At 52.3% G+C, this 23,996-nt stretch overlaps 5 protein-coding genes and 1 long non-coding RNA gene across 11 annotated transcripts; 2 read left to right on the plus strand and 4 right to left on the minus strand.

The window, feature by feature from the left end:
- Positions 1–2,406: 2,406 nt before the first annotated feature.
- On the plus strand, positions 2,407–12,617 carry PGGHG (protein-glucosylgalactosylhydroxylysine glucosidase). Of its 4 annotated transcripts, none has more exons than XM_010710882.3 (14): positions 2,407–2,527; positions 3,294–3,558; positions 4,305–4,515; positions 5,437–5,872; positions 6,840–6,959; positions 7,114–7,245; positions 7,329–7,440; positions 8,298–8,370; positions 8,814–8,950; positions 9,540–9,673; positions 9,761–9,856; positions 10,305–10,402; positions 11,943–12,148; positions 12,317–12,617. In XM_010710882.3, exons 2-14 carry the CDS (start codon positions 3,306–3,308, stop codon positions 12,379–12,381), a joined length of 2,073 nt encoding a protein of 690 aa, XP_010709184.1. In that variant the 5' UTR covers positions 2,407–2,527; positions 3,294–3,305; the 3' UTR covers positions 12,382–12,617. The 4 variants fall into 4 exon arrangements, with proteins under 4 accessions (XP_010709184.1, XP_010709183.1, XP_019470858.1 ...); XM_010710881.3 differs by lacking the exon at positions 2,407–2,527 and adding an exon at positions 2,547–2,625; XM_010710883.3 differs by lacking the exon at positions 2,407–2,527 and adding an exon at positions 2,685–2,862.
- A 1,027-nt stretch (positions 12,618–13,644) lies between these two features.
- Positions 13,645–16,929, minus strand: IFITM5 (interferon induced transmembrane protein 5). Of its 2 annotated transcripts, XM_031553421.1 has the most exons (3): positions 16,840–16,929; positions 14,453–14,741; positions 13,645–14,064 (listed from the first exon to the last, which is right to left on the minus strand). In XM_031553421.1, the coding sequence occupies exons 2-3, from the start codon at positions 14,627–14,629 to the stop codon at positions 13,846–13,848; spliced, it is 396 nt and encodes a 131-aa protein (XP_031409281.1). In that variant the 5' UTR covers positions 14,630–14,741; positions 16,840–16,929; the 3' UTR covers positions 13,645–13,845. The 2 variants fall into 2 exon arrangements, with proteins under 2 accessions (XP_031409281.1, XP_019470859.1); XM_019615314.2 differs by lacking the exon at positions 16,840–16,929 and having other exon boundaries at positions 13,649–14,064; positions 14,453–15,376.
- On the minus strand, positions 15,520–17,239 carry LOC100551205 (dispanin subfamily A member 2b-like). The gene is made up of 2 exons (XM_003206112.4): positions 16,840–17,239; positions 15,520–15,925 (listed from the first exon to the last, which is right to left on the minus strand). Exons 1-2 carry the CDS (start codon positions 17,023–17,025, stop codon positions 15,764–15,766), a joined length of 348 nt encoding a protein of 115 aa, XP_003206160.1. The 5' UTR covers positions 17,026–17,239; the 3' UTR covers positions 15,520–15,763.
- Positions 17,240–17,498: 259 nt separating this feature from the next.
- Positions 17,499–19,113, minus strand: LOC109363691 (interferon-induced transmembrane protein 3-like). The gene is made up of 2 exons (XM_019615315.2): positions 18,903–19,113; positions 17,499–17,826 (listed from the first exon to the last, which is right to left on the minus strand). The coding sequence occupies exons 1-2, from the start codon at positions 19,080–19,082 to the stop codon at positions 17,665–17,667; spliced, it is 342 nt and encodes a 113-aa protein (XP_019470860.1). The 5' UTR covers positions 19,083–19,113; the 3' UTR covers positions 17,499–17,664.
- Positions 18,311–21,380, plus strand: LOC109367643. 2 transcript variants are annotated; one of them, XR_002114890.2, is made up of 2 exons: positions 18,311–18,389; positions 20,512–21,380. It is a non-coding gene; the product is annotated as an uncharacterized LOC109367643 (long non-coding RNA). The 2 variants fall into 2 exon arrangements; XR_002114891.1 differs by lacking the exon at positions 18,311–18,389 and adding an exon at positions 19,048–19,135.
- Positions 21,247–22,610, minus strand: LOC100539142 (dispanin subfamily A member 2b-like). Its single transcript, XM_003206118.4, has 2 exons — positions 22,320–22,610; positions 21,247–21,729 (listed from the first exon to the last, which is right to left on the minus strand). Exons 1-2 carry the CDS (start codon positions 22,530–22,532, stop codon positions 21,526–21,528), a joined length of 417 nt encoding a protein of 138 aa, XP_003206166.1. The 5' UTR covers positions 22,533–22,610; the 3' UTR covers positions 21,247–21,525.
- Positions 22,611–23,996: the final 1,386 nt, after the last annotated feature.

The following is a 23,996-nucleotide window of genomic DNA, read 5'->3' on the forward strand; positions in this document are numbered from 1 at the left end:
ACTTATCCCCTTGTGCTGTCCTTTTTATTTCTTATTCACCTAAAAGAAGAGACAGGACTTGGGGAGCAGCTCTCTCTCCTGAGAGTGGCAGACCTTGAAAAGGCAGATGGGATAAACTTCCCAAACCAAGGCTGGTGGTGTGAACCATCCAGGATTTCTGACATAGATTCCTTCTTCCTACCTCCTCTCACCTAGCTCAGGAGGGTCCCTGCAGCTGCTGCTTGGGTAGGAGGGTAATCCCCGCTGCAGAAGGAAGGAGTGGTGCCAGGACCCAGCCCTGCACTATCAGCAGCTCCCCCTGCCCTTGAGGACAGCTGCTGTGGGAGTGAGTGCCCCCTGGAATTGGTGGTTGGGGGGGTAATAGGATATGGGGCTGCCCTGTACTGGTGGGGGACCACTGCCACCTTCTTCCTGGTGCTTTCAGGCTGGTCAATAGGGGTATACACTTTGGCTGTGCCACTGGAAGTTCCTTCTTACTCCCACCTCCAAACACACAAACCTTGCTTTAAATTCCCCCAAAAAACCCACATTGATCTATGACCCCAGCTATTTCCCTCTTCCCCATCCCCTTATTGTTCCTCGCAACCCCCCCACCAGCTACTTACAGCAGGAGAGACAGGGTGCTCGGGTGGCTTGGAGGTGACCCCAGCCCGGGGGACCCTCTGTGCCTGCAGCAGTGCAGCAAGCAGCCGGGAGCCCCTCTGGAAGCCCTGCATGGCGCTGACGTGCTGAATGCCTTCTTGCTGGGCTGCAGCTGCGTGCCCTGTTGCTGTCACCACTGGGCACAGGGCCCAGGGCTCTCCTGAGAGCTGCAGGGGCCTGTAAATGTCAGGGTCTTCCTAAAGGGCTCTGTTTTCATCCTTTGCCTGGAATGTCGCCTCTCTGCCTTTCTCCTCCACCTCCAGGGGAAGAAATAGGGCACCACAGAAAGGTCCCTGACTAGAGAGCAAACCTATTTTTTGGGAGGTTTTCTTTAATCCGTACAATTGAGAAATACATCCTTCAAGTGATGCAGATCTGATGCCTGAAATCACTTGTCCAAATCATCTAATCTTTCTTCTCTTGGGGTTCAATAGGTGCACAGGCTCATAATCGCACACATTGCAGGTGTTTGCATAGAATCTTGGAGGCCTTTTCCAACCCTAATAACTCTGTGCCTATCAAATCCAGCCATCAACCCATCATCACCATGCCCACTAAACCATGTCCCTAAATGGAATCATTAAGATTGCAAAAGACCTCACATGTCACCAAGACCAATCATCAATGCATCACTAGCATACCCACTAAGCCATGTCCAAGTGCCTCAATGTGGTATTGTCTGTCCTGCAAGTTGTGGACTGTCAAAGCTGCCAGCTGAAGCTTTCTGCTTGCCCTGACCCTGCAGCAGAAAGGGTTGGAAGGCTCCAGCCTGGCTCTTGCCCCCATGGTGTGCAAAGGGAAAAGTCGTGTCCTTTCCCTCTGACATGTCCCTGCTTTGCTGAATAACCCGGCTTTGTTCTCTCCTTACAAACAGCTCCATAGAACGGCTGCCAGCAGTCATAGAGCTGGGAGTGCTGCTTTGCTCTCCGTGACCCTCTTCACAGCTTCCAAAACTCCGTGGTGCAGATGGGGTTGGGGTCGGGTGCCACACCAAGGGTTTGCTTCCTGAACACCGATGGCAGCTTTGAGTCAGGTATTGGCTTCTGATGGATTTGCAGCCTGTGGAACAGCTGTACAGTATTTACTCCATCAGCACAGGATTGATAATTGTTTTGAAGCAGCAGCCCAGAGGCAGGGGGTTGCTAGGAGAGGTCCAGCATCTGGCTGCTGTGCTCTCCATGTCCCCGTTCATCCACAACCGACCTTAGATCTTTCTGCTCAGTGAGATTTGTTTGTCCCTGTGAGTGCCACGTGGGCTGTGCTTTCACTCTCCTCGTTTGATGGAGTGCAAATGCACATCTGCAGAGAAATGCTCACCTCCCTTTGCTGAAGGAGATGATAAGGGATGAGTTTCAGGCATTGCAGCCTGTCTATGCCAGTATGCAGGGGCTGGGAATTGAAATCAGGTGTGAGAAGCCCTCCTGTACTCTGCCTGTTTGTGATTTAAACAACACCCAAAGGCACTGGGGTTAGAGGAATGGGGTGGATGGTGCCTGTGCCTTTATCACACTGCAAGTCAGAGTGGGGGCCTCCAGCACTGGAAAAAATTGCAATGCTAGCATAAGTTCAAAGACTGGAAACTTACACAGCAGTAAAGTTGGGTGATAAAGCCTGGCTCTTCAGCAGGTAAGCAAGAGGGTCACAACGTGGTCAGAGACAAAGGGTGGCTCTTGTCAGCGATTGCTTACGTTGCTGATCACTCAGGGAGTGTTACTGTGGCTCTCTGCCAGGAACGCAACTGTTGCTGCATTTCCTGGATTGCTTTTGCCTGACCACTTTTCTCTTTCGGTTCCTCCCTGCACAGTTCCATGCTGAGCGCAGTTCCTCTGAGCAAACCCACATTCCAAGATCAAGGTTGTTTGATTTTGCTAGTAAGGAAGGGGAGGTAAGAAAAAGCAATTTCCTTCCTCCTCTCTGTGTTGAGCAACTTCCGCTGTTCCCTGTGCAGGGCCCCACGGCAGCAGCTTTCACCCGAAACGCAAGGCAAGGCTTCGACCCGCACACCTCCCACACCCTTCACCCCCCTAGCAGGCAGGAGGAAGGCTTTCCTCGCCATCCAACCTCCTGACACCAGCAAACTATGCTTATCCCGTGAGCTTTGGGGCACAGCCAGCCCGTGTCCCAGCTCTGCTTGCAGAGCCCATCCGTGTCCCACCTCCGTGGTTTTTGGTGTTATTGCAGTGCCGAGTATCCCCAAGTGCTGGTGACAAGGCGCCGTTTGTATGTTTGTGGAGATGTACCCAAAAATTCATTAATTATAAAGCTCCTGCCCCAGCCTGCTGACAACATGCTGAGCTGGAGATAAAAGAGTGAAGTGTAGGAGTAGTATGAGGATAAAGGATAAATGAATACTTGATAATGTTGGGAGGAAGATGGCCATGTGATGGGATGTGCTGGGAGAAATTGGTGAGACCCCAGCCTGGGAGGGCAACAGAAGAGGGGAAAAACTGGAAAAGCAGCAAAAGAAATGAGCATGTGAGGTTTGGGTAAGGTAGGCAGGCCACCTAGAGATGTCTGAAGCTTCACAAAGGGAACTTGTGTGGAGCAGTCCCACCTGAGAGACTGGAAGGAAAGCTGGTGGGAACCATTGGCATCACCCTGTCCAACCCACCTCTGATTTTTTGTCGTCTTCTTTTCCTTTAATTTTGCAGCTCTGGCTGGTGATGGCTGATGGCGAAGAGGACCCTGCTGTGTTCACCTCTACTTGTTTGCCCTCGGACCCACGGCTCCTTGCTACGGTGACTAATGCTTACCTGGGCACACGTGTCTACCGCAACATCCTCCATGTCAGTGGTGTGTATAATGGGGCGGTGGGGGACACACACCGTGCTGACATCCCCAGCCCAGTCAATGTGAAGATGACAGTGCCTGATGGGGATGTACCTGTTGAGACCTTCACCTTGAACACACGGACAGGTAAAGAGCAATGCATGCTTCATCTTTCTGTTGTTAAAAGATGGTTGGTCAATAAACTCAATAGTTTGTGAAGAAATTGGATGAATTGTACCCTAAATTCCATTGACTCTCATAGACGTCCAACTGCATTGTTCAGATGCAGGCATTTGTTTTGTAGACATCAAGTGACTGTATTAGGTGAACTCCATTACGTGTTTCTAACAGAGCTAGAAACTGATATGGCACTGTTTTTTCTCTTATCTTTGGACAGTAGCCAGCACTGATCTTGGTAGAACATTAGGAAGTGTAATTGGGAGAATGGTAAGGAGAGTGTTTTTGCTCATCCTTCTGGGAGCACTCATTTTGCAGATTTCAGGTTTGGGCTGTATGGAATGCTAAGTAATCTCTAAGTAATGCAGCGGACACAGCATACAGAAGGCCTTTCTGTCCCACATTATTCTTCTAATTTGGTGTTGGAGCAAGCGGAGAAAAAAGCTAGCAAATTTGAGACCATATCCCAGACCCTGCTGGTGCTAAGCTCAGCAAATGCTGCTCGATCACAAAGCTTACTAAAATATATTATGGCATAAATCACTCCTCATCAGCATGGTCAGGTTAAGGGTGTTAACAGTATTGCCCAGTCAAGACTTATGTTTGGATCTGGACCTGGGAAAGACAGTTCCATTGCCAAAGGAACTGGTAGAACTGGGAGACTAAGGCAGAATATCAGGACCCAATGGTTAAAAAGGCTCTTGCTGCACTTACAGGAACCTTCAGCCATAAGCTTCAGTCGCCCAGTTATACAGCCACACACAGCATCTATGCTCACCATTCCCTCGTCCACCTGATGGCCTTCAGCATCACCATCCGGCGATCAGCTGGCACCAGCCAGCCCATCACTGTGCAGCTCCAGACTCCTTTTGTGCCAGAAAGCCAGGACTTGGACCTGCAGCAAGGACCAGACTTCCAGGGAGCACAGTGAGTGTCGACCATGGGCACAAGAGCTTAGCTCTGAGTGAGTCCTTCCTAGGCTATATCGTATTGCTTTGCTCAAAGATGGGAGACAAACTGAAAATATACAGCTAGAGCTAGAATGAAATGGTAACTATCATTGAGGTTTGTGCACATCTGCTTCTTTCTGCCAGGCAAGGCAAAAAGAATTAAATATAGAAACAGTTTTTATTAGTTGTGACTCTGAAATTACTACTTACGTTTACATGTAAAATGGCATCAGAGATGACAGAGACCACAGAGATTGCATGTGGTTACAAAGAAATGAGTTTGGAAAAGATAGTGAGCTTGAAGGAGACAACCTTTAAACATGGCTTCCATGAGGGAGCTGTAATCAGTCTGTCATCTGATGGGAACAGGGGAAAGATACTCAGCTGCTGGGGGCAGTTCAGCCTGCACGGCTGCCCTGCAGAGCTGTGGGTGCCCCATTCCTGAGATGCCCAAAGCCATGCTGGACGGGGCCGGGGCAGCCTGAGCTGCTGGGAGGCACCCAGCTCATAGCAGGTTTGGGGTTGGTGGGCTTTGAAGTCACAGAATCACAGAATGGCCTAGGTTGGAAGGAACCTCAAGGATCATGAATCTCCAACCCAGGAGATCTCCCACCACAGGCAGGGCCACTAATCTTCACATTTAATACTAGAACTAGGCTGCCCAGGGCCCCATCCAACTTGGCCTTGAACACCTCCAACTCAACTCCAACTCCTCCATTTCAATGTGGTTTAAGAAGTGGAGCTAGTTACTGGAGCTTATTGCTGCAGATGTTTGATGGAAATAGAGGGCAGAACTAACTCCTCCTAGGTCACTTCCTCCCTAACCGTTCTGTGGTTCTATGTGCACGGCACCATCTACTTTGCTCTTCCCTTCCCCATTCCTCACCATCTCCTGCAGTTACATCTATGGGCAGACACTGGTTCCTGAGGTGGAGGGGGGACCCCAGCCCACTGTGCATATGCTCTGGACTCCTGTGCCGCAAGCTGTCACCTTGCATGAGGAGGAGCAGGAGCGACGCTGGGAGTTCCTGACGGCTGTGGCTGAGAGTGAGGAGGAGGCCAAGAGGAGCTACAGCGAAGGGCTGACACGCCTGGCAGCTGGCTCCTTGCACTCCTCCCATACCCATGCCTGGGCTGCTCTGTGGAGTGGGTGCTGTGTGGAACTGGAAGGCCCACTGCCTTTGAGACAGGCTCTCTATGGGTGTCTCTATTACCTGCTGAGTGCCATCCCCCCTCAAGATACACCGGGATTCCTCTTCCACGGCATCAGCCCTGGTGGCTTGTCCAATGGCACACGGGGCGAGGACTACTGGGGGCACATCTTCTGGGATCAGGTGGGTTGAGGCAGTGCTGGTGTTTGCTTGGGGGCTGTGAGGAGTGACTGGGGTAGAGAGGCTCAGCATGGGACTGCTGGTCTCCTTACTGGCAGTAGGGATGTTTGGCAGTGGTCTCTTGTAGAAGAGCATCCTTCTTCTCCTTTGGAAACACCTACTGAGGTCCATCTTCATCCATAGAGCCCCTGATCCCTTTGTCAACTTAAAATTTGAAGCACAGATTGGGTTGCTCACACAAGAGAGGCTAATGCAAAGGGATCTTCAGCAACTAGTTTAGAGTAAGGTCACCAAATTTTTGCTTCTTTAAATGAATTGACACCTGCCCACCTTCTCCCGGAGTTGGTGGCAATGGTGAGCCTTGTTGTGCCCAAACTACTGCAAGAACAGAAATATTTTTTCTGCTACGGACACATTCTGCTTTTCAAGTTAAGTTTGGTGTGTACTCAATAAACAAGTTGTTCTGGGTGGCTTTTCCCCAGTAAGAGGCTTGGGTTTGCTCTCAGAGCAGCCACACCAAATGAGTACACATAGCTCCGCAGCTGAGTATTTCATCATGTGTGGTGTGAACAGGAAGGACAGCTGGATGGTGCTGAGACTCCTACCTAGTCCGGTCTTTCAATGGGCAAGGGCTTTTCAGTCCTGTGGACCTTGTTGATTTTCTTCCTGGCAACATTCTGTTTTGACCCGTCAGATTCTCTGGCCTCCCCTCTCTAGCATGGCAGGAGATCCTTCTGGGCTTATCCTAGTGAGATACCAGGAGGTGACTGGCAGGGAAGGCATGGGCACCTGGATGCATCTCTGAGGGCTGAAACAGTCCCTCGTGCATTGGACACATCTGATGGCATCTTTAAGTAACGGTATGGTCATGGTCATAGCATTCAGCACTGGGGGTGGACTTGAAAAGGCAGGAGCATTTGGCTGCCCTACCAACCCATTTTACCACTTTGCTTTGCCTGCATGTTTCCAGGACACCTGGATATTCCCGAACATCCTGCTGTTTTATCCCAAAGCTGCCCGAGCCATCTTGGAGTACCGGATTCGCACGCTGGAAGGAGCTCTACTCAATGCGCAGGAGCAAGGCTATGAGGTGGGGATGGAGATGTGGGGCTGAATGTCACCTAGAAGGATAGTCAGGCTTTTCTTGAGCCAGGGGCTGTGAGCTAGGTTTTGCCTGCATGTGGTAGATCAGGATGATCGTTTCAAGATGTGCTCAGTTGGTCCATGGATGTCTTCTCCAACAGGGTGCCAAGTTCCCATGGGAGAGCGCAGCTACTGGCCGGGAGGTCTGTCCTGAGGACATTTATGGAGCCCAAGAAATTCACATCACCGGGGACGTTCTGATGGCCTTTGAGCAGTATTATTATACCACGCAGGTAAAGGGAGTGTCTGTCACAGTTTAGACCCTGTTGAATCTCCCTCATGCTCCCTGTCTTTCTCTGGCTTTGGCTCCTTCCAGGACCAGAAGCTGTTCAGGACTGATGGAGGCTGGGAGCTGGTGAATGCCGTGGCTCAATACTGGTGCAGCAGGATGGTGTGGAGTGAGGAGGAGCAATGCTACCACATCCGAGGTACTTCTGAAGGGAAAGACTTGAGCTTGGACCTAGGAAAAGACACACAGTTAATGACTTAAAGGTCGCATTGCCTGAAGTGAGGAAGATGCCCTCAGAATGAGGTATCTGCTGCCCGATGATCTGCCCTTTCTCAGCTCAATCATACAATATCCTGACTTATAAAGGACCACAAGGATCATTGAGTCTGTTGAGCTGATCACAGTGAGAACGCTTGGGCAGCATGTCTCCCTCTGTCCAGTGGTTGTAGAGAACACACACCCACACTGTACACTGTACCAAAGAAAGGAAAGAGGTGAGGATGAGTGTTCTGAAGTTATCAAAGCCGGGAGTGCATTTTGGGAAAGAATAGACCCCAGAAAATCAGAGAATCATAGTGATTTGGTTGGAAGGAACCTTAAAGATCACTGAGCTCCAGCCCCCAGCCATGGACTAGTTGCCCCCAGCAGGTCAGGCTGCCCAGGGCTCTTGGGCTGGCCTTTGGCTCTTCTAGGGATGGGGAACCCACAGCTTTTGGGCATTTCTGTGTTGATGAAGCCAAATTCATGGGAGGGATGGCCACCTCAGGGATTTTGTTAAGAACTGAATCCATGGTGGGGCCTGTGGGAGCAGAACACCCAACATTATCTTAGCTCAGAAGTAAGAGCTAGTTTTGGTTGAAAGGACTGTACTTTCATCGGGGTACACTTCTGAGTCAGACCTCGTATATCAAAAATACCAACACTTTTTCCACCACACAAGTCAACATGGGCAGGCATCAATACAAAGGAGGTGTTCCTGTTCTTGTGCCACTTCCCTGAGACACACCTTGGGTGTACTGCAGAGTGAAGTGTACCCTTCCTCTTCCCTTCCTCCAGGTGTCATGCCCCCAGACGAGCATCACCACCAGGTTGATAACTCTGCTTACACCAATGCCGTGGCACGGAGGAGGTAATGTGCATGCTTTATTGAGACTCCGGCCATCTTCTCATCTGCCTAGCAGGAGGACGAGGCAGCAAGCACCTTTCTTTTCTCTCCATACCTCTGTTCAAGCTGGTCTCCTCTGCCTTCCTCTGCATCAGCAGAAAGAAGTAGGTGTTCCCATGATGACACATCTGATGTCTCAGGTGTCTACGTTAGACAGAGAGAACTCCCCTTCTCAGCAGTGCTTATCTCCCTGCCACGTGTGACGTCTAAGTAATTAGTCATTTGGAGATTCCAAGTCCCAGCAATGAAAGCTGTTACCTGAAGACTAGACTTTGATCCCACGTTCTTTCTAGGAAACTGCTTCTTTGCAATGCCCACTCTTTTCTTCCCTTTTTCTTCTTCCTCTCTCTCCGTGATGTCATGCAACCCACGCATGACATGAAGCACTGTTCCTCGCTTCTTTTCAGCTTAAATTTTGCAGCCAGCATTGCTCGGGACTTCTTGATCCCTGTGCCAGAGGAGTGGGTGGAATGTGCAAAGAAAGTCAAAGTGCCCTTTGATGCAGTGAGGAAATATCACCCTGAGTATGACGGTTACAATCCAGGTGAGCAGAGGGGCACGCAGTTCAGAAGTCTGCCTCTTTCTTTTTAAGCCTGCAAGAGAGGAAAGGTGGGCTGAAACAAAACCCTTGAGCATTGGCTCTCTCAGTGCAGCATTTGTATTGCCGCTACAGAGGACCTGATTTGCAGTGTTACTTTCTGCCTTTTGGTGGATCCTTTCTCATTATAGGATGCATCTAATTAAGAATTTGGGGTACAGAGAGGATAGGCCTTGACAGTTTGAGATGCTGGCCTGCAGGCATCGTGGTGGCTATGAACTAAATGCTGACGGTTAGGCTTATCTTTCCAAGGTCAAATGCTGCGCATTGAACGTCCTGTAATCTCTGGTTACTGGAAGTCTGATACAAGAGGAAGAGCACGCCCAGCTTATTGCCCCTTTCCTCTGTGTCATTTGCCTTACAGAGCAGTGTTGAGCTGTCCCCCAGCTCTTCAGAAAAGAATTCCACCACTTTCCCACTGCGGTGTGGATTTTATTGGCCTAAGTTTACGATTCTGTGTCAGATCTGTTCCCTCTATGAGTTAATTATTTGCGGCAGGCATGTGGTCGGGCTGAGTTTTGATCCCTTCTCTCAGGTGAGCCTGTGAAACAAGCTGATGTTATCCTGCTGGGCTTCCCTCTGATGCACCCAATGCACCCTGAAGTGCGGAGGAACGACTTGGTGATGTATGAGCCCGTCACCGAGCTGAGCGGGCCAGCCATGACCTGGGTAAGGGGAACTCACCCACAATGTGGTCCTTTCTATTTGAGCCACTCAATACCAATGGGCACTGACCCTCTCTGCTCTCTCCTGCAGAGCATGTTTTCAGTGGGCTGGCTGGAGCTGAAGGAGACTCAGAGAGCGCAGTGCCAACTGAACAAGTGTTTCAGCAACATCACTGAGCCCTTCAAGGTCAGCTGCTTCCCCGTGGCCAGTGCCACTTGGTTCTGTCTTGCCTGCTCCCCGGCAGGCCCTGTCTCGCTGAGAGAACTTGTGGTTCCTTGGTTATTGGATTATTGTACTGAGCTAGGTGGTTGCTCACTCCATCTCCTTTGCATGCTTCCAAAAAGCCAGGAGCCACCTCCTTCCAGTCAAGCAACACAAAGCCGAAGTCTGTTATCATGGTCACCCCAGGATGCCCTCTGCCTGGGAAGATGGGGAGGGATGGGGATGTGGGACTTGGAGACCCATCAGAGCCCAGACACCACCTCGTTCCATGATGAGCAGCAGGATATGATCATTGCAATGCCCCAGATATATGACAGCAACAGCAAGCGTGTACAAACATCTTTAACTGTGTGAAGAGTCCCAACGCAACTGCTGACATTTTTCTTTTTGTTTCCTCTTCTCCCTGGAACAGATCTGGGTGGAGAACTCGGATGGGTCAGGGGCTGTGAACTTCTTGACAGGGATGGGCGGATTCTTACAGGCTGTCCTCTTTGGTTACACAGGGTTCAGGTGAGACCCATGTTGTGTCTCATTTAATTTCTACGCAACTATCAGTGGCTGGAAAACTCAGTATTCCTGTTGCTTGTGAAAAAGAAAGGCTTTGAATGAACTGCACCATTAGTGGGTGAACTAGGAGTACTGGGGTTGGCCACTGGTGTTCCTTTTGCATAATAACTCCCAGTGGTTGTGGATGTCACTGAGGGGACAGTTTGTGATGCTGCTGAAGCAGCAAGAAACCAGGGAAGATTATTTGCTGTTCTCATGCCAAAAGGCCAAAAATAGGATCTGTACAAAATGGGAAATGTCCTGCTGAGCCGCAGGAGCTGTGTGAGTAGGAAGCTGGTGTGCTGCTCAGATCATTTCAGGCCCGTGCCTCAGCTCTGAAGCAGCCGTGTGGTTTCAGCCCAGAAGCTGTAGCCGCTGGAGTGTATTCTTAGAGTTTAATTGAGGATGGATCAGATTGAAGAGCTTTCTGGTTGCCAGCAAAGCCTCCTCGCCCTAACAATGTGTTTTTATGCTGTGCCACTAGCTGAAAGCCTCAATCTCAGCTCGTGCACAGCTCAGTGTCTTCAGAATGTGCTTTTACATCCCTGTGCACAGCCCACAGGGTAGGGTCTGGGAGAAAGGATTCCTCTTTGCTACTTAAAGCTCTTCAGCCCAACCACCATGGAGCTGAGAGCAGATATTTGCCGCTAGCTTTGCTGGTTTGTTTGTTCTTGATTTGGTTGGGTCTTGCTGAAGCTGAATGTGCATCCCAAAACCCCCAGCTGCAAACATTGTGGTGCTTTCCTGAGCTATTTGGGTGTTCTGTTGCTCAGTTTTAGTACGTGGCCGAGAGCCCACGCTTGCGCTTTGTGTGTGGCTGCATTTCAATGGTGATTGCAGCCAGCTCTGCCTCCCACTGCTTGTTCCTGTACTCCTTCCCCTCCCCGACCCAGAGCAGGGCATTCCTGACACTATGCCAGCAGAGCTGCTGCTAAGGCATCACCATCAGGTGAAAAAACATGGTGGATTTTGTGTGTGTGTGTAGTTTTTTTTTTAAATCCAACCTCCAGACCCCAAACTGAGGAACAGAAACACCTTAGGGTGTTTCTGAGACGAGGGGTGACAACCCAAGTAGCCCTTCAACAGATACTTGAAGATGTGGACGCTCCATCCCTGTGGCCTTGGGAATCCTAATCTGGTGCCATATTTAATTACTGGGAATCCTGCACGCAGCAGGGGGGTTGGAACTAGATGGTCTTTGAGAGCCCTTCCAACCAACCATTCCATGGTTCTATGATCCTTAAGGTCCCTTCCAACCCAACCACTCCATGTTTCTATGATCTTTAACCCTTCCAACCCAACCATTCTATGGTTCTATGATTAGTAGGTTTGGGATTAGTAGTGTTTGGGATTTGCCTAGGACATCTAGGATGCACCTAGGACTTTTTCTGCCAAAAAAAAAAAAAAAAAAAGGAGTCATGGGAGAGGGCCCAATAATACTTCAGGGTGTGCTTGCTCCATAAAGCTGTTACCAAAGCAGAGCTGACTTGCCCTGCCTTTCCAGGATCACAAAGACCAACCTTCGCTTTGACCCTGCATTTCCCAGTGAAGTCAACAAGTTGGAAGTCACTGGTGTCTCCTACTTGGGCAGCAAGCTGAAGTTCACCATCACCAAGGAGGAAATGAGGATTGGAGCAACTAAGTGTCCCCTTTACCCTCCCCTGGAGGCGGTGCTGGAGGAGTCTGGGCAGTGCTTTCCTCTGCATGAAGGTGCGACCTCTACCAGAGTTAATTCTGTGCACTGACCTTGAGGTTATCAAACAGCACTTCCTGCTCCATAGCTATTGAGGAAGTCTTTGCTTGAGCATGTTTCCTAAAAATTAAGGTAATACAGAGAAAAGCCATTCCTGTGTCTCACATGTGTTGTTTTGATTCCAGGGCAGAGCATCTCCTTCCCCACAGCAGCTGGATGCATTCGGAGGGCGCCCAGCAAAGGACTTTGAACCTCGTGGGTCTGGGTTTTACGTGATGGGCATGAAACCCACCCGTACTGATGTGTGGACATCCTGCACCATCCCCTTATTGATATGAATGTGCTGAAGCTGCCAAGGGAACGCCCTGCTCTGTTAATTGTGAATGTGAGATTGCTTCTGCTGCAGGACTCACAGCACTGGGAAGTGGGAGGAGCACAAACAAAGCTGAGTGCCTGAAAGTGATTAATGTAGACATGTTTCCTAAACATCCCCCATTCGTTTATTCTTGAAAGTTCTCCATCTCTACAGCAGCCTCCAGATGCACAGAGCTGTGTTTAGCTCTGGATGCCCTGCTCCAATCCTCCTGCTTTCAAGTTTTACAGGGCTTCGGAGGCAGCGTAGACAACAACAAGGCTGAAGCTGGGTGTTATTCTGGCCCTGTGGGTTCAGGGCTGCATTCCCCAGCCGCACACGTTGGTTCGAGCAAGGGGAAGGAAGGGTGCTCCCTGCTCTGCTCTGTAAGCCAACTCCAGGAGTTTATAAAAAGCCCTGTGGCTGCTCGGCATGTGGAATCACTTAGGGGAGGCAACATGGCGGGTCCTCTGCCTTGTAATTAGAGCTGGCTCTTCATCAGGCCCTCATCAGTGGCTGCAGGGTGGGATGAACGCTCTCCTCTGTCCCCTCGCCCTGTGATAAGGGTCCTATGGGATGCTTATTGAGGGAGAGGGGGATAAAGTGCTGCTCGTGGTCTCCTATGGTATCCATTCCATGTGGACGGCTGTTTTTGCCTTTGGAGCAGTACTGCAAAGCACTGGGGAGATTCAGATGGCTGAGGCCATGCCCTAAGGGTGAGGATTTTTTCTGACCTTCTTGGAGCCATAGGGAAATTCCATCTGTAGTTAAGCGGGGTGTACTGCGGGATGCAGCATTTCTCCTGGCTCACAGTCACCACAGGCAGATCCCCTCTACCCTGGCTTGGGGACTAATGGGGGCTTGTGCTGTGCTGCAATGAGTTGGTCCACCTGGGAGGGGTCTGCTTGGCCCAACTGTTGCCTTCCTGATCCAAGAAGTGTCTCCCATCCCTACTGTTTCAGGCTGGCACACCCTAAATCAATGTGGATTAAGGCTCCCCGCTATGAACTGGAACACTCTGAGTGTACAAAACACATTTGGTTGGACTAAATGATCTTGTTGGTCTTACCAACCTTAGTGGTTCTGTGATTTTAAGAGTTATCTCATCTGTTAGCACAGCCCCTTCCCTGTGCGCACATACACACACATACACACACAGAGCAGATTCGAGATGGGTGAAATGATTTAATGATTTAAATATTAAGCACCAAGGAAGAGATTAAAAAAAAATAACAAACACTACCACCAACACCAAATAACCACACCAAATAACATAGCTGCCCCAAGAAGCATGGGGTTGTGCACGGCAGGGCTGGATCAGCAGCGCTGCGGAGAGGCTTTTGCCATCCCCTTGCCCACCGCTCACTTATCCTCATCATCGCTGGTGCTGAACTGGTTGCTGAAGAAGCCCACGGAGTCCTGGGCGAGCTTGGAGAGGTGGAGGACACCAGTGACCACCAGAGCAGTGAGCAGGATAGGCAGCAGCACGCTGCCAGCTGTGGCCAGCGCGTTGTAGCAGCGGGCTTTGTAGCTGAAGCGCCGAGCAGCTTCCACGTCCCCTGCCACCTTCCGGTCCCGTGCCTGCAAGAGCCAATACTGGGGGCAGCAGTGGATCCCCATAGGTACCCCTAGGCATCCTCCCAGCTTCCTCCAGCCTGTCCCTGGTCCCTCTGTCCTGCTGGAGGTGCTGCTGCTGGAGGACAGGTCTGACTGGAGACACCTCCAGCATCATTTCAGGTTGGATATTAGGAAAAGCTTTTCCAAAAGAGCGTTGAGGCAGTGACACAGGCTGCCCAGAGAGGTGGGGATGTCACCGTCCCAGGGATGTTCAAGGAACACGGAGATGTGGCACTGAGAGATGCAGTCAGTGAGCACGGTGAGGTTGGACTTGGGAATCTTAGAGGTCTTTTCTAACCTTAATGATTCTATAACCCTGAACACCCCAACTTGGGACCCAGCCATGCCTTACCTTGACAGAGAAGGCAAGAGCCACGAAGCCGAGGCAGCAGAAGTTCATGTAGATGGTGTTGAAGATGGACCAGATGAGGTGGTCGCGGGGCGGTGCAGAGGTGACAGTGGTGGGAGATGAGTCCCGCTTGTGGGATGTCATGGGCAGGTAGTCCTCCCGGGGATAGGATGTGTCCATGGCCACAGAAAGGGGCACCCCGCAGCTCTCCGGCTCCACCAGCCTGGCTGCTGGAGTGGGGCTGAGCAGACCCTTTTATATCGTCCTCGTCTCCAGCCCAGCCTCAGCTCCTCTATATATAAATCAGAGAAATTACAGCCCTTGCCAAGCTGTGGTTATCAAAAATGCTTGGCTGGAAGCTAGGAGAAACAAAGTTGGTTTCGTGAGCTTGCCTTCCTTCTGCACCAGGGGCACGGGTGGCTCCAGCCCTGCTGTGGGACAGAGTAGGAACCGAGTGGCTGTCACTCCCAAGGACATGACACAAGACAGCTCACGGTGCTGGTGCCTCCACCAAGCCCTTCAGGTCGTGTTGGCTAGAAAATCCCTCATCCAGAAGTATGGTCGGGATGCTAGAACAGTGTGCTGAACTTGGCTGGAGCTTCCCCTGTGCCAAAGCTGCTGTGATTGAGGATGTGTTTGTGTCATGCACCTTTCACTGCTGCTCAGAGCAATTGTTTCAATAAGGGAAGATCCCTGTTGGTACACAGCCTGGGGTAATGGAACCAAGTGCTCTTAAAAGCTCCACATTTCTCTTTTCCCCAGCCTCACAAGAATGGAATAAACAGGAAATTGAATGCTAAAATGCCTAAGAGTTACTTCTAGTAAAAAAGCGCTTCACGGTTCCCTGGAAGGAGATGGGGCTTTACAGGAAGATGGGGTGTTTATGGCCAGAAAAGTATGGAAATTTGCTGTTACCTTCTTCTGCTGTGCTGGAATCTATAGGACAAAATGTGGCTCGTGCTGGAGATGCCTGGCAAGGCAGTGGGGTTGGAGGAGGAGGAGGATGCCAGGAAGGTACTCCAGGTCACTCTCCTCCATCCATGCTGTGAATAATGCAACAGGAGCAGGGCTTGGTGAGCAGGAGCTTTATTTGTGGCAGTGGCAATCCATGCGTACGTTGTAGCTTGGTTAAATACCAGCACGGCGTAGGAGAAGTAGAGAAAGGAGCTCCCCACCCATCCCTGCCATGCCACATGCAGTGAGGGGGCAGGGTTCTGCACCCCTTCCCCAAAGCAGAAATTCCTTGGGACACATTTTTGGTAGTGCGTTATAGGAGTGAGCACAGCACAGGACAGTGGGATGGTGGCAGAAGTTCTATATCTGTCTGCTGCTCATGGTGAGGAGCACGATAGCAATGGTGATAGTGGACAACACACCGATGGCTATCAGCACAGAGAAGATGATGTTCAGAATCTTGGCCCGGGTTCCGTACCGCCGGGCACCTTCCAGGTCCCCCAGCACTTTGCAGTCACGGGCCTAGGGGGACAAATAGGGATTCAGTGGGGAAGACCCAACTTCAGGATGGGGATAGGGACGGTGGGGGACCCAGCCTGGCTTCATGGGGGTGTCAGGTGGAGATGGGACATCATGGGTGCTTTGGTGGGACCTTGTGGGAAGTAGAGGTTGAAGATGCCCATGAGCTCCCACACAGTCCCATATTTTGGGGTTAGAACGCTCAGAGGGGTGCAAACTGAGAGGGTGTCAGGGAGGGCAATTGGGGTCACCAAATTAGATGGTCCCAAATCAGGGAGTAGTCATGTTATGTTGAATGGCAGTTTGGATCAGGAGGGATACATCAGGTTAGAGCTGGGGCTACTGTGAATTGGGTGGGACAGGGGTTGGTGTTTTCAATTTGGGCAGCATTAGGTGAGATTGGGGTCAGAGGATCATGTTATGTTGGGATGGGTTGGGAGCACTGTGGATTCAGTGGATCGCGGGTTAATGGGTCATGTTGGGCAGAACTAGATTGGGGTTCTTGGGGTTGGAGGATCATGTTGTGCCCAGATGGGTAGGGAGGCATCATAGATTAGTGAGTTATGGGTTGGAGGACCCAAGTCTGCATGTTGGGTTGAATGGGGTCGAGTTGGGCAGCACCAGATTGGAGTGCCCGAAATTGGGATGTTATCATCCCAAATTGGGATGTTAATCATGTTCTGTTGAGATGCACTAGGGAGCATTGTGGACAGGGGGTAGACCTGGGTTAGAAAGTCCCAAATAAGAGAGTTGGGGTGGATGTAGTAATGTTGCGGGCCACCAAATCAGAGGGCATCAAATGGAAGTGGAGGGTGTGGGTTGGGGGGAGATCAGCTTGGGGGACCCTGAGTCGAGGGATCCCAGGACGGGTTGGCAAGGAGGTACCGGGTCAGGGGTGGGGGATTGGAGGATCTCACCTTGATGGAGAAGATGAGCGAGGGGAAGCAGAAACAGCCGAGGTAGGCGAGAGCGAAGCCTGCCAGGACGTTGAAGAGAGACCAGAGGACGAAGTCGCGGGGCTGCTCTTGGGGGACGCTGGAGAGGGGCGGTCCCCGCCCGGGTGGGTGCAGCGGGATGCTCACCTCCGCCTGTTGCGGCTTCATGGCCGGGAGCGGAGCGAGGATTGGAGGGAGGTGGGAGCTCTGCGAAAAATGAAACCTAGCCCCGCACCGCCCCTGCGCCGGCCCCCGGGCTCCCAGAGCTCAGGCGGAGCAGTCAGCGCTCTATGGGCTCGTCCCCCTCCTCTCAGTTCCCGGGTGTGGGGGCACTGACCGCGCGGGCGCAGGGAGACCTAGCGTTCTGCCAGGGAGCAAAAGGGCTTCTGAGGAACAGGAAAACTGCCAAAGGGAGGAGCAAAGAAAGAGCGGGACCCTACAGTTCCCCCTTTGTAGAGAGCCTTGGCTATCTGCGTGGGTTGACGCAAAAAAAAAGTCTGGGTTTGGTGGCTCTGAGAGCCCCTAGGAGCCGCAGGAAGGCGAATTACTGAACGGCACAGACACATCACTTCTTGCCCAAGCACCTTGTCTCCGCTGTGGGGCAGCCCCAACCTCATGAACTCTAAAACCACAACATTTCCAGGCAGAAGTAGAATGAGGAAGAAGCTTTATTTGTCTTGAGCTCACCCCAAGGGCTCATCTCAAACAGAGTCACCTCAGTGGGGGTGGCACCAGGACACTGATGGGAGCAGGGGTAGAGGGGAGAAGGAGTGGGACCACGGCACTGCTCCTCTTCATCAGGCCAGATCAGGGCTGCACAATGTAGATTGGAAGGTAGAGAACCACCAGGACGATGGAGAGGATGGTCACTGAGAGTCCCAGACAGAGCGCAATGATATTAAAGATCTTGGCTGTCCTCCCGTAGCTGCTGGCACCAACGAAGTCCTTGGCAATTATCCTATCCCTGGACTGCAGAGGGGGAGAAGGGAGCTGGTGAAACCCAAAACATCAAAGGCTCTGTACATCATCATCACCCGACCACCCTCATTGGCATCCATAGGGTGTCAGACCCTCAGGAAGCCAACCCTGATGGGAAATATAGCTCACAGCAGCTTAACAGCAATTTCTTAATGGCTAATTAAAAGTCAGCAGTCTTGTAGCGCCAACTCCTCCTGTTGGAAGTAGAGAACTGTGAGGAAGGCCAGGGATCCTAGCATGCCTATGTGGTGCTTCTTGGGGCACTGGCAGCTGCTGACCTTTCCTCCCAGAGTTCTTGTTAAGGATGATTAGCTTTAAAGGTAATAAAGGGAAGGTACACAGGGAACAGCTGCTCCTTACTGGAAGTAGGGTGGGTGGAAGGACAAAGGGAGGGAGTGGGAGCTGTATTTGCAGTTTCATGGAGGTGCCAGCTGGTTTGGGGCTCACTTAAGGATTATTTAGAGGAGCCAAAACCATTGTGCCTACTGGGAGCCCCTCTTCTGTGGCTCTTGGAGAGAGCAAAGCACCCAAAGGTGGCAGATCGTCCTCCAAAGGTGGGTGTCAGGGAAGTTAGATATGGGACACTGTGGTAGGGATGGATGTGGCAGAAGGAAGCGAGGTAGTGATGATGTCTGGGGCAGTGTAGGACAGGATGAGAGAAGAGGGGATGGGATTAGGAAGGGATGGGGGAAGGTGGGACACTATGGGATGAGACAGGATGGGATTGAGATGAAGAATAGTGGGATAAGACAGATGGGATTGGGAGGGATGGAGGAAAGTGAGACACGGTGGGACAAGATGGGATGGAATTGGAATGGGATGAGAAAAGGTGGGGTAGGACAGATGGGATGGGATTGGGAATGGGTGAGGGAAGGTGAGACGTGATGGGACAAAACAGGGGAAGCTGGGACAATATAGGATGGTAAAGGGATGGACAAGGAAAGATGGGATGGGACTGGGGGAAGTTGAGACGTGATGCAACAAAAGGGAATGGGATTTGGGAGCCACAGCATGGAGGGCAGACCTCAAAGCTAAGCAGAGAGGCGCTGGGTTGAGTTTTGCCTTACCTTGATAGAGTACGAGAGTGCACAGAGGCCCAGGCAGAAGGCATTGCACAGCACGAAGTTGAAGAGAGACCAGAGTACAAAATCCCTGGGGGGCGGCTGCGGTGAGATGGGAACAGCAGTGATCACATTCTGCCCATAGGGTGGCATGTCAATGCTGGTGTGCTGCGGGTAGCTCTGCATGGTGCCAAAGGGCAGCTGCTGTGCCTGTGTCCTTACAGCCTCGCCTATTATAGGTGAGCAGAAGGGTTTGCTGGGGTGGAGATACCCCGCCTGACACTGGGGTGTGGGTAGTTCTCATCCTACCAGGGACAAACTCCCCTTGGGGATGTTGAGAACTGGTTTATGCCCATGGTGCCAGTGTGGGCATGGTGATCTGAAAGCTGCGGAGTAAAGGATGACATGATGGCACAGGACAAAGTCCCTTGTGGCGGGTGTCTGGGGGAATGTGGGTTGCACTTGACCCCTGGGGGGACCTGGGATGAAGGCAGCTCTCAGTTTTGAGGCCCACTCAGACAAGGGCTCGTGCCTGGAGCATCAGCCGCCCATTGTAAAGGCCACCTGCGTGCAAACCCAAGTGCTCCCCAGTACTGCTCATACCAAAGCTATCAGCTCTTTTCCTGGCATGATCTCAAGTTAATGAGGTTCATTAAGTCACAGTGGTAATTAAGTGGAGAGGCTGAAGGGAGGGGAAAGGGTGCGAATGAAGGAGGGGATTTTGGAGCTGGCTTTGTGCTCAAACTCAGCACCAACCCACAGCTGTGCCCCCAAAAAGCTGCAGGTGCCCTTCTCACTGTAAGTGGGGTTAACTGCTGTCTTATCTTAATGAGCTTGGCGTGAACATCCCGCTGGCATCACCACCCTTCTGTGCATTTTCCTCTATTTGCTTTTGCACCCAAACAAATGATGGGATGGGAATACATTGGGGAGACAAAGTCCTAGGGTGTGAGCAGAGTTAAGGGGCTGAGCAGCAGAGGGTTGGGGTGAGAAATGCAAGGGTGGAAAGCGTCTGCAAAGTGAGGATGGGGTTTGGGGTCTGCTGGATGTCTTTTGGGGTGGGATATGCGGGGAGCCAAGCCTGCTGCCTGCTCCCTTCTTGCCTCTGCTGTTAGGACACAGAGTTCAAGGCTCATTGGCCACCTGCCAGCAGCCTGGAGCAATTGCTGCAGGAGGAGGAACAATCTGCCCTTGTCCTGCGAGCACCACTGCTCTGCCCATGCATCCCCCTGATGCCCCCATCTGCCCACTGGTGCCCAGCCCCAGGGAGCGTCCATGCACGGAAAGTCCCTATGGTGCCCACTGGGGCTGGGGATGTCCTCCCCAGGGGGTGTCGGGATGTCAGGATGTCACATTTTGGGCTGTGGGATGTACTGGGTTTTGCATGTGACAACCGACTGGGGAAGTGCATTGAAAAAAAACATGATTTGGGGGGGGGGAGATTTCAACTAAATCCTGGAGGGGCCAGCAGGGATGGAGTGAGAGGAGGGGAGCGCTCAGGGAGGGCACGATCCAGCACGTCTGTTTGCTTTTACGGGAAGAAGAGTAGGAATCAATGATTCACCCAGCCGAGGCTGCCAGGGATCCTGCAACAAATGGCTGTTGTGTTTTGCAGGAAGGATTTCTGACGTTCTGCTCATGAGTGCAGCTTCTTGGCAGGAGTCATTGTTCTTCAGGGGGAAATAAAGAAAAAGGCTTTCTCCATCCAGCCTTGTGGGGCCCCAGCCCTTACAGAGCTGGGGAGCAGGAAGCCAGGCCAAGCACATAGCTGAACCCCTGCCAGGTCAGCTCTGTCCGGGAGTATTGGTCGGGTGCCTGGGGCCTTTCCAGGGTCATTTTGGACATGGCTGGAGCTGTAGGCGTGATTTCTGCCTTGCCCCAAAGCTGGGATGGGGGTGTTGTGATATTGAAAAGCTCCAGGGAGGAGGGAAGAGGTATCGTCATCTCACTTTCCCTTCGAAGCTTTTCAGGAAAGCACAGCATCATTGGAGTTTGGGATACGGCCACCCCACCCAAATGAAGCCCACTCATGCATACCACTGGAGATGGGGTAGGAAATGCTTCACCCCTGTGCCCTTGTCATTGCCACGGTCCATTTTGTCCAAACCTGTGAGTTGCATTCACTCAGCTGGGTCCTGTCACATCTTGGAGCTTAGGGACATGGTTAGTGAGCATAGTGGTGATGGGTTGATGGCTGAATGAGATGATCTTTGAGGTCTTTTCCAACCTTAATCATTCTATAATCCCTGTCATGCTCCAGAGGGTGACAAAGGGGACAGTTGTTCAATAGCATCGCTGTGGAGGCTCTCCTACTCCCACCCCCATCCTCTAAAAAAGAAGAGCCATGAGACAAAAGTGAAAGATACCTTTACTGTGTTTTTGTTTTGTTTGTTTTTACAGATGAGGTGCTTCCCTTAGGGCTTTTACAGGCACTTGGAGCAATAGCAAAAAGGCAGAGTGAGGTGGCAAGCGGCAAAGTCTGCGGGTTCCTATTCCTACAGCCAGTTTTTGCGGGTTCCTGCCAGAGCAAGGAGTGTCTTGAGGTGCTTTTCTATATGGTGACTGGAGAGGGGATTGAAAGAAGCAAGGAAAGCATGGCCCCAAGTGAAGCTTTGCCCATGGAATGCAACTAAGTGGGTCCAATGAATTCGGGGTGCTGCTGCTGGTAGCGGTTGAAGATGTTGGCCACCACGATGGTGCCGCTGGCAACCAGGGCGATGAAGAGGATGATGAGGAAGACGTTGATCAGATGGGCCGTGATGTTCAGGTACTTGGCAGTGGAGCCATAACTGAGCGCCCCACTGTAGTCACCCAGGACTTTGCGATCTCTGGACTGGGGAGACCAACAGGAGAGTCAGTGGGGCTGGGTAGGAGAGGTTCCCTCGCGTGGGGGCTCTGTGGGATGCATGGGGCAACCTGGGGTTAGGGCTCTGTATGGCCTACAGGGCTCCCTGCAGTGATGATGGGCCTGTGGGTTCCATGAGACAGCCCAGAGTCGGGGTTTCTTGGGGGGTCTATGGGTTTCACCAGGGTCAGGGGCTCGGTGGAGTTCATAGGGCACCTCTGAGTTGGGGCTTTTGGAGATCCACAGGATTCTGTGGGGTCCACGTGGTACCCTGAGATTGGAGGTCTTGAGGGCTTGATGGTTCGAGGGTCCCCGGGTCTTTGTGGGGCCCACAGGGCACCCTGGCAGCAGAGATCTCGGGACTCCATGGATCTTTTTGAGGCCCGGGGCTCTGTAGGGTCCACGGGACACCCAGAGCTGGGACTTCTGGAGCTCCACGATTCTGTTTGGGATCAGGGAGCTCTGTGAGCCCCACGGGGGTCCTCCCATGACCGCCCCCCGCCCCCACCCTCCCCCCATTCCTTTCCAGATGCCATCACTTCCCCATCCCCCGTCCCTCCCTTTCCCCACTCCCCAACCTTCACGGAGAAGACGAGCGCCAGGAAGCCGAGGCAGCAGACGTTGGCATACAGCGTGGTGCACAGCGACCAGGCCAGGTGGTCGCGGGGAGGAGGCACCAGGGGATTCTCCACCGTCACCACCGTGCTGCGGGTCTTCTCCTCCATGCCCAGCCCGTCCATCAGAGGCTCGTACGGTGGAATCGCCGGACCCGGAGTGCGGACCCGCTCCATGCTGGGGCTCGGGGGCTTTGAGGCTCGGGGGCGGCGCCGGGAGGGGAGGATGGAGGAAGCTAGTTTCGTTTCCTCGCAGCCCGGTGATGGGGAGGGCTGGGCGAGGGGGAGGGAAAAAAGGGCCGCCCGCCCCCTGCGAACGCCAGACGCTGGCCCCGAGGTTGTCCCCTACTCGGCCTCCACAGGTCGGGCTGTGGGGTGCGGGGCTGGTAGAAAAGTAGTGAAGTCGGGGGGGTCAATGAGGTAAAGCCTAAACCGTGTCCCCACCGTGTGGCAGTGGGGTTCCCGTGGCTAGTGGTGAGCCTGGATGTTTGGTGAAGAAACCTTATATCACATCTCCACCATAGGATATTGGGATCCCAGTCCCTGAAGTTGACTCCAGGCAGCTGATGGAGAAATCCTAAATTGTGTCCCTGTCAAGATGCAGTAGAGCTCCCATCCCTGTGGTCAAGCCTGGGTGCTTGGTAGAGAAACTCTACATTGTGTCCTTGTGAGTCCATCATATAGTACTCGGAGCCTTGAGGTTGGGCTCAGTGTTTGGTGGAAACCCTACATAACGTCCCCACCACATGGCACTGGGAGCCCAAGCCCTATGGTTTACTCCAGGCACTTGATGGAGAAAACCCACATCATGGCCCCCACCACATGGTGCTGGGACTCCTTTCCCCCCACGTTCCTCATGCTCTCTCCTAGGGCTGTCCTAAAAGGCACTGGAAGCCAAAGCTCAGCCCTACATCCAGCTCTGGGGAAGTGCTGGGGGGAGGCCGTAGGGTGCTGCTCCCTGGGGACAACAACATGAATTCCGCTAGTGTCCAGTTAGACTCCACAGCCGGTGGCACAGCTATACGAGCTGCACTGTTATCTAAATTACACATAATTATGAGCCAATTAACCTTCTGCACCCGCCTGTGAGCACGGCGGGGACATGAAGCCTGGAGCACGGGTGCCCTCTAGTTTCCCCAGCTGCAGATGTTCTTTTTTTTCTTTCCTCATTGCTGAATTCTTCCTCTGTTTTCGTTTCCAGTCCCGCACTGCAGCGAGGACGAGAAAAAATTCCACTTGTTCTGAAAAGGCTGGGCAGCGGGGATGCGGTGAGTTGTGGGCGGTCTCAGCCTGGCTGAGCTGTGGGATGGGATGGGAATGGAGATGTGATGGGGAAGGGATGGGGATTGGGATGGGATGGGATGGAGATGGAATGGGGATTGGGATGGGACGGGATGGAATGGAGACTAGGTTGGTGATGAGATAGGGAGGGGAAGGTCTGGAGATGAAACGGGTTGGCATGGGTACGGGACGGGGATAGAAATGAGGATGGGGATAGGGTTGGAATGGGACGGGGCTGGGAAGGGAATGGAGATGAGATAGAAAGAGGACGAGATAGGAAGAGGACGGAGAGAGGAAAGGAACGGATCCCAGCTCGCACCGCGGCCGCTCCCCGCTCCCCGGCCGGGCCCCGCAGCCCCT

Source organism: Meleagris gallopavo, chromosome 5, assembly GCF_000146605.3.
Source record: "Meleagris gallopavo isolate NT-WF06-2002-E0010 breed Aviagen turkey brand Nicholas breeding stock chromosome 5, Turkey_5.1, whole genome shotgun sequence".
Taxonomy (NCBI): domain Eukaryota; kingdom Metazoa; phylum Chordata; class Aves; order Galliformes; family Phasianidae; genus Meleagris; species Meleagris gallopavo.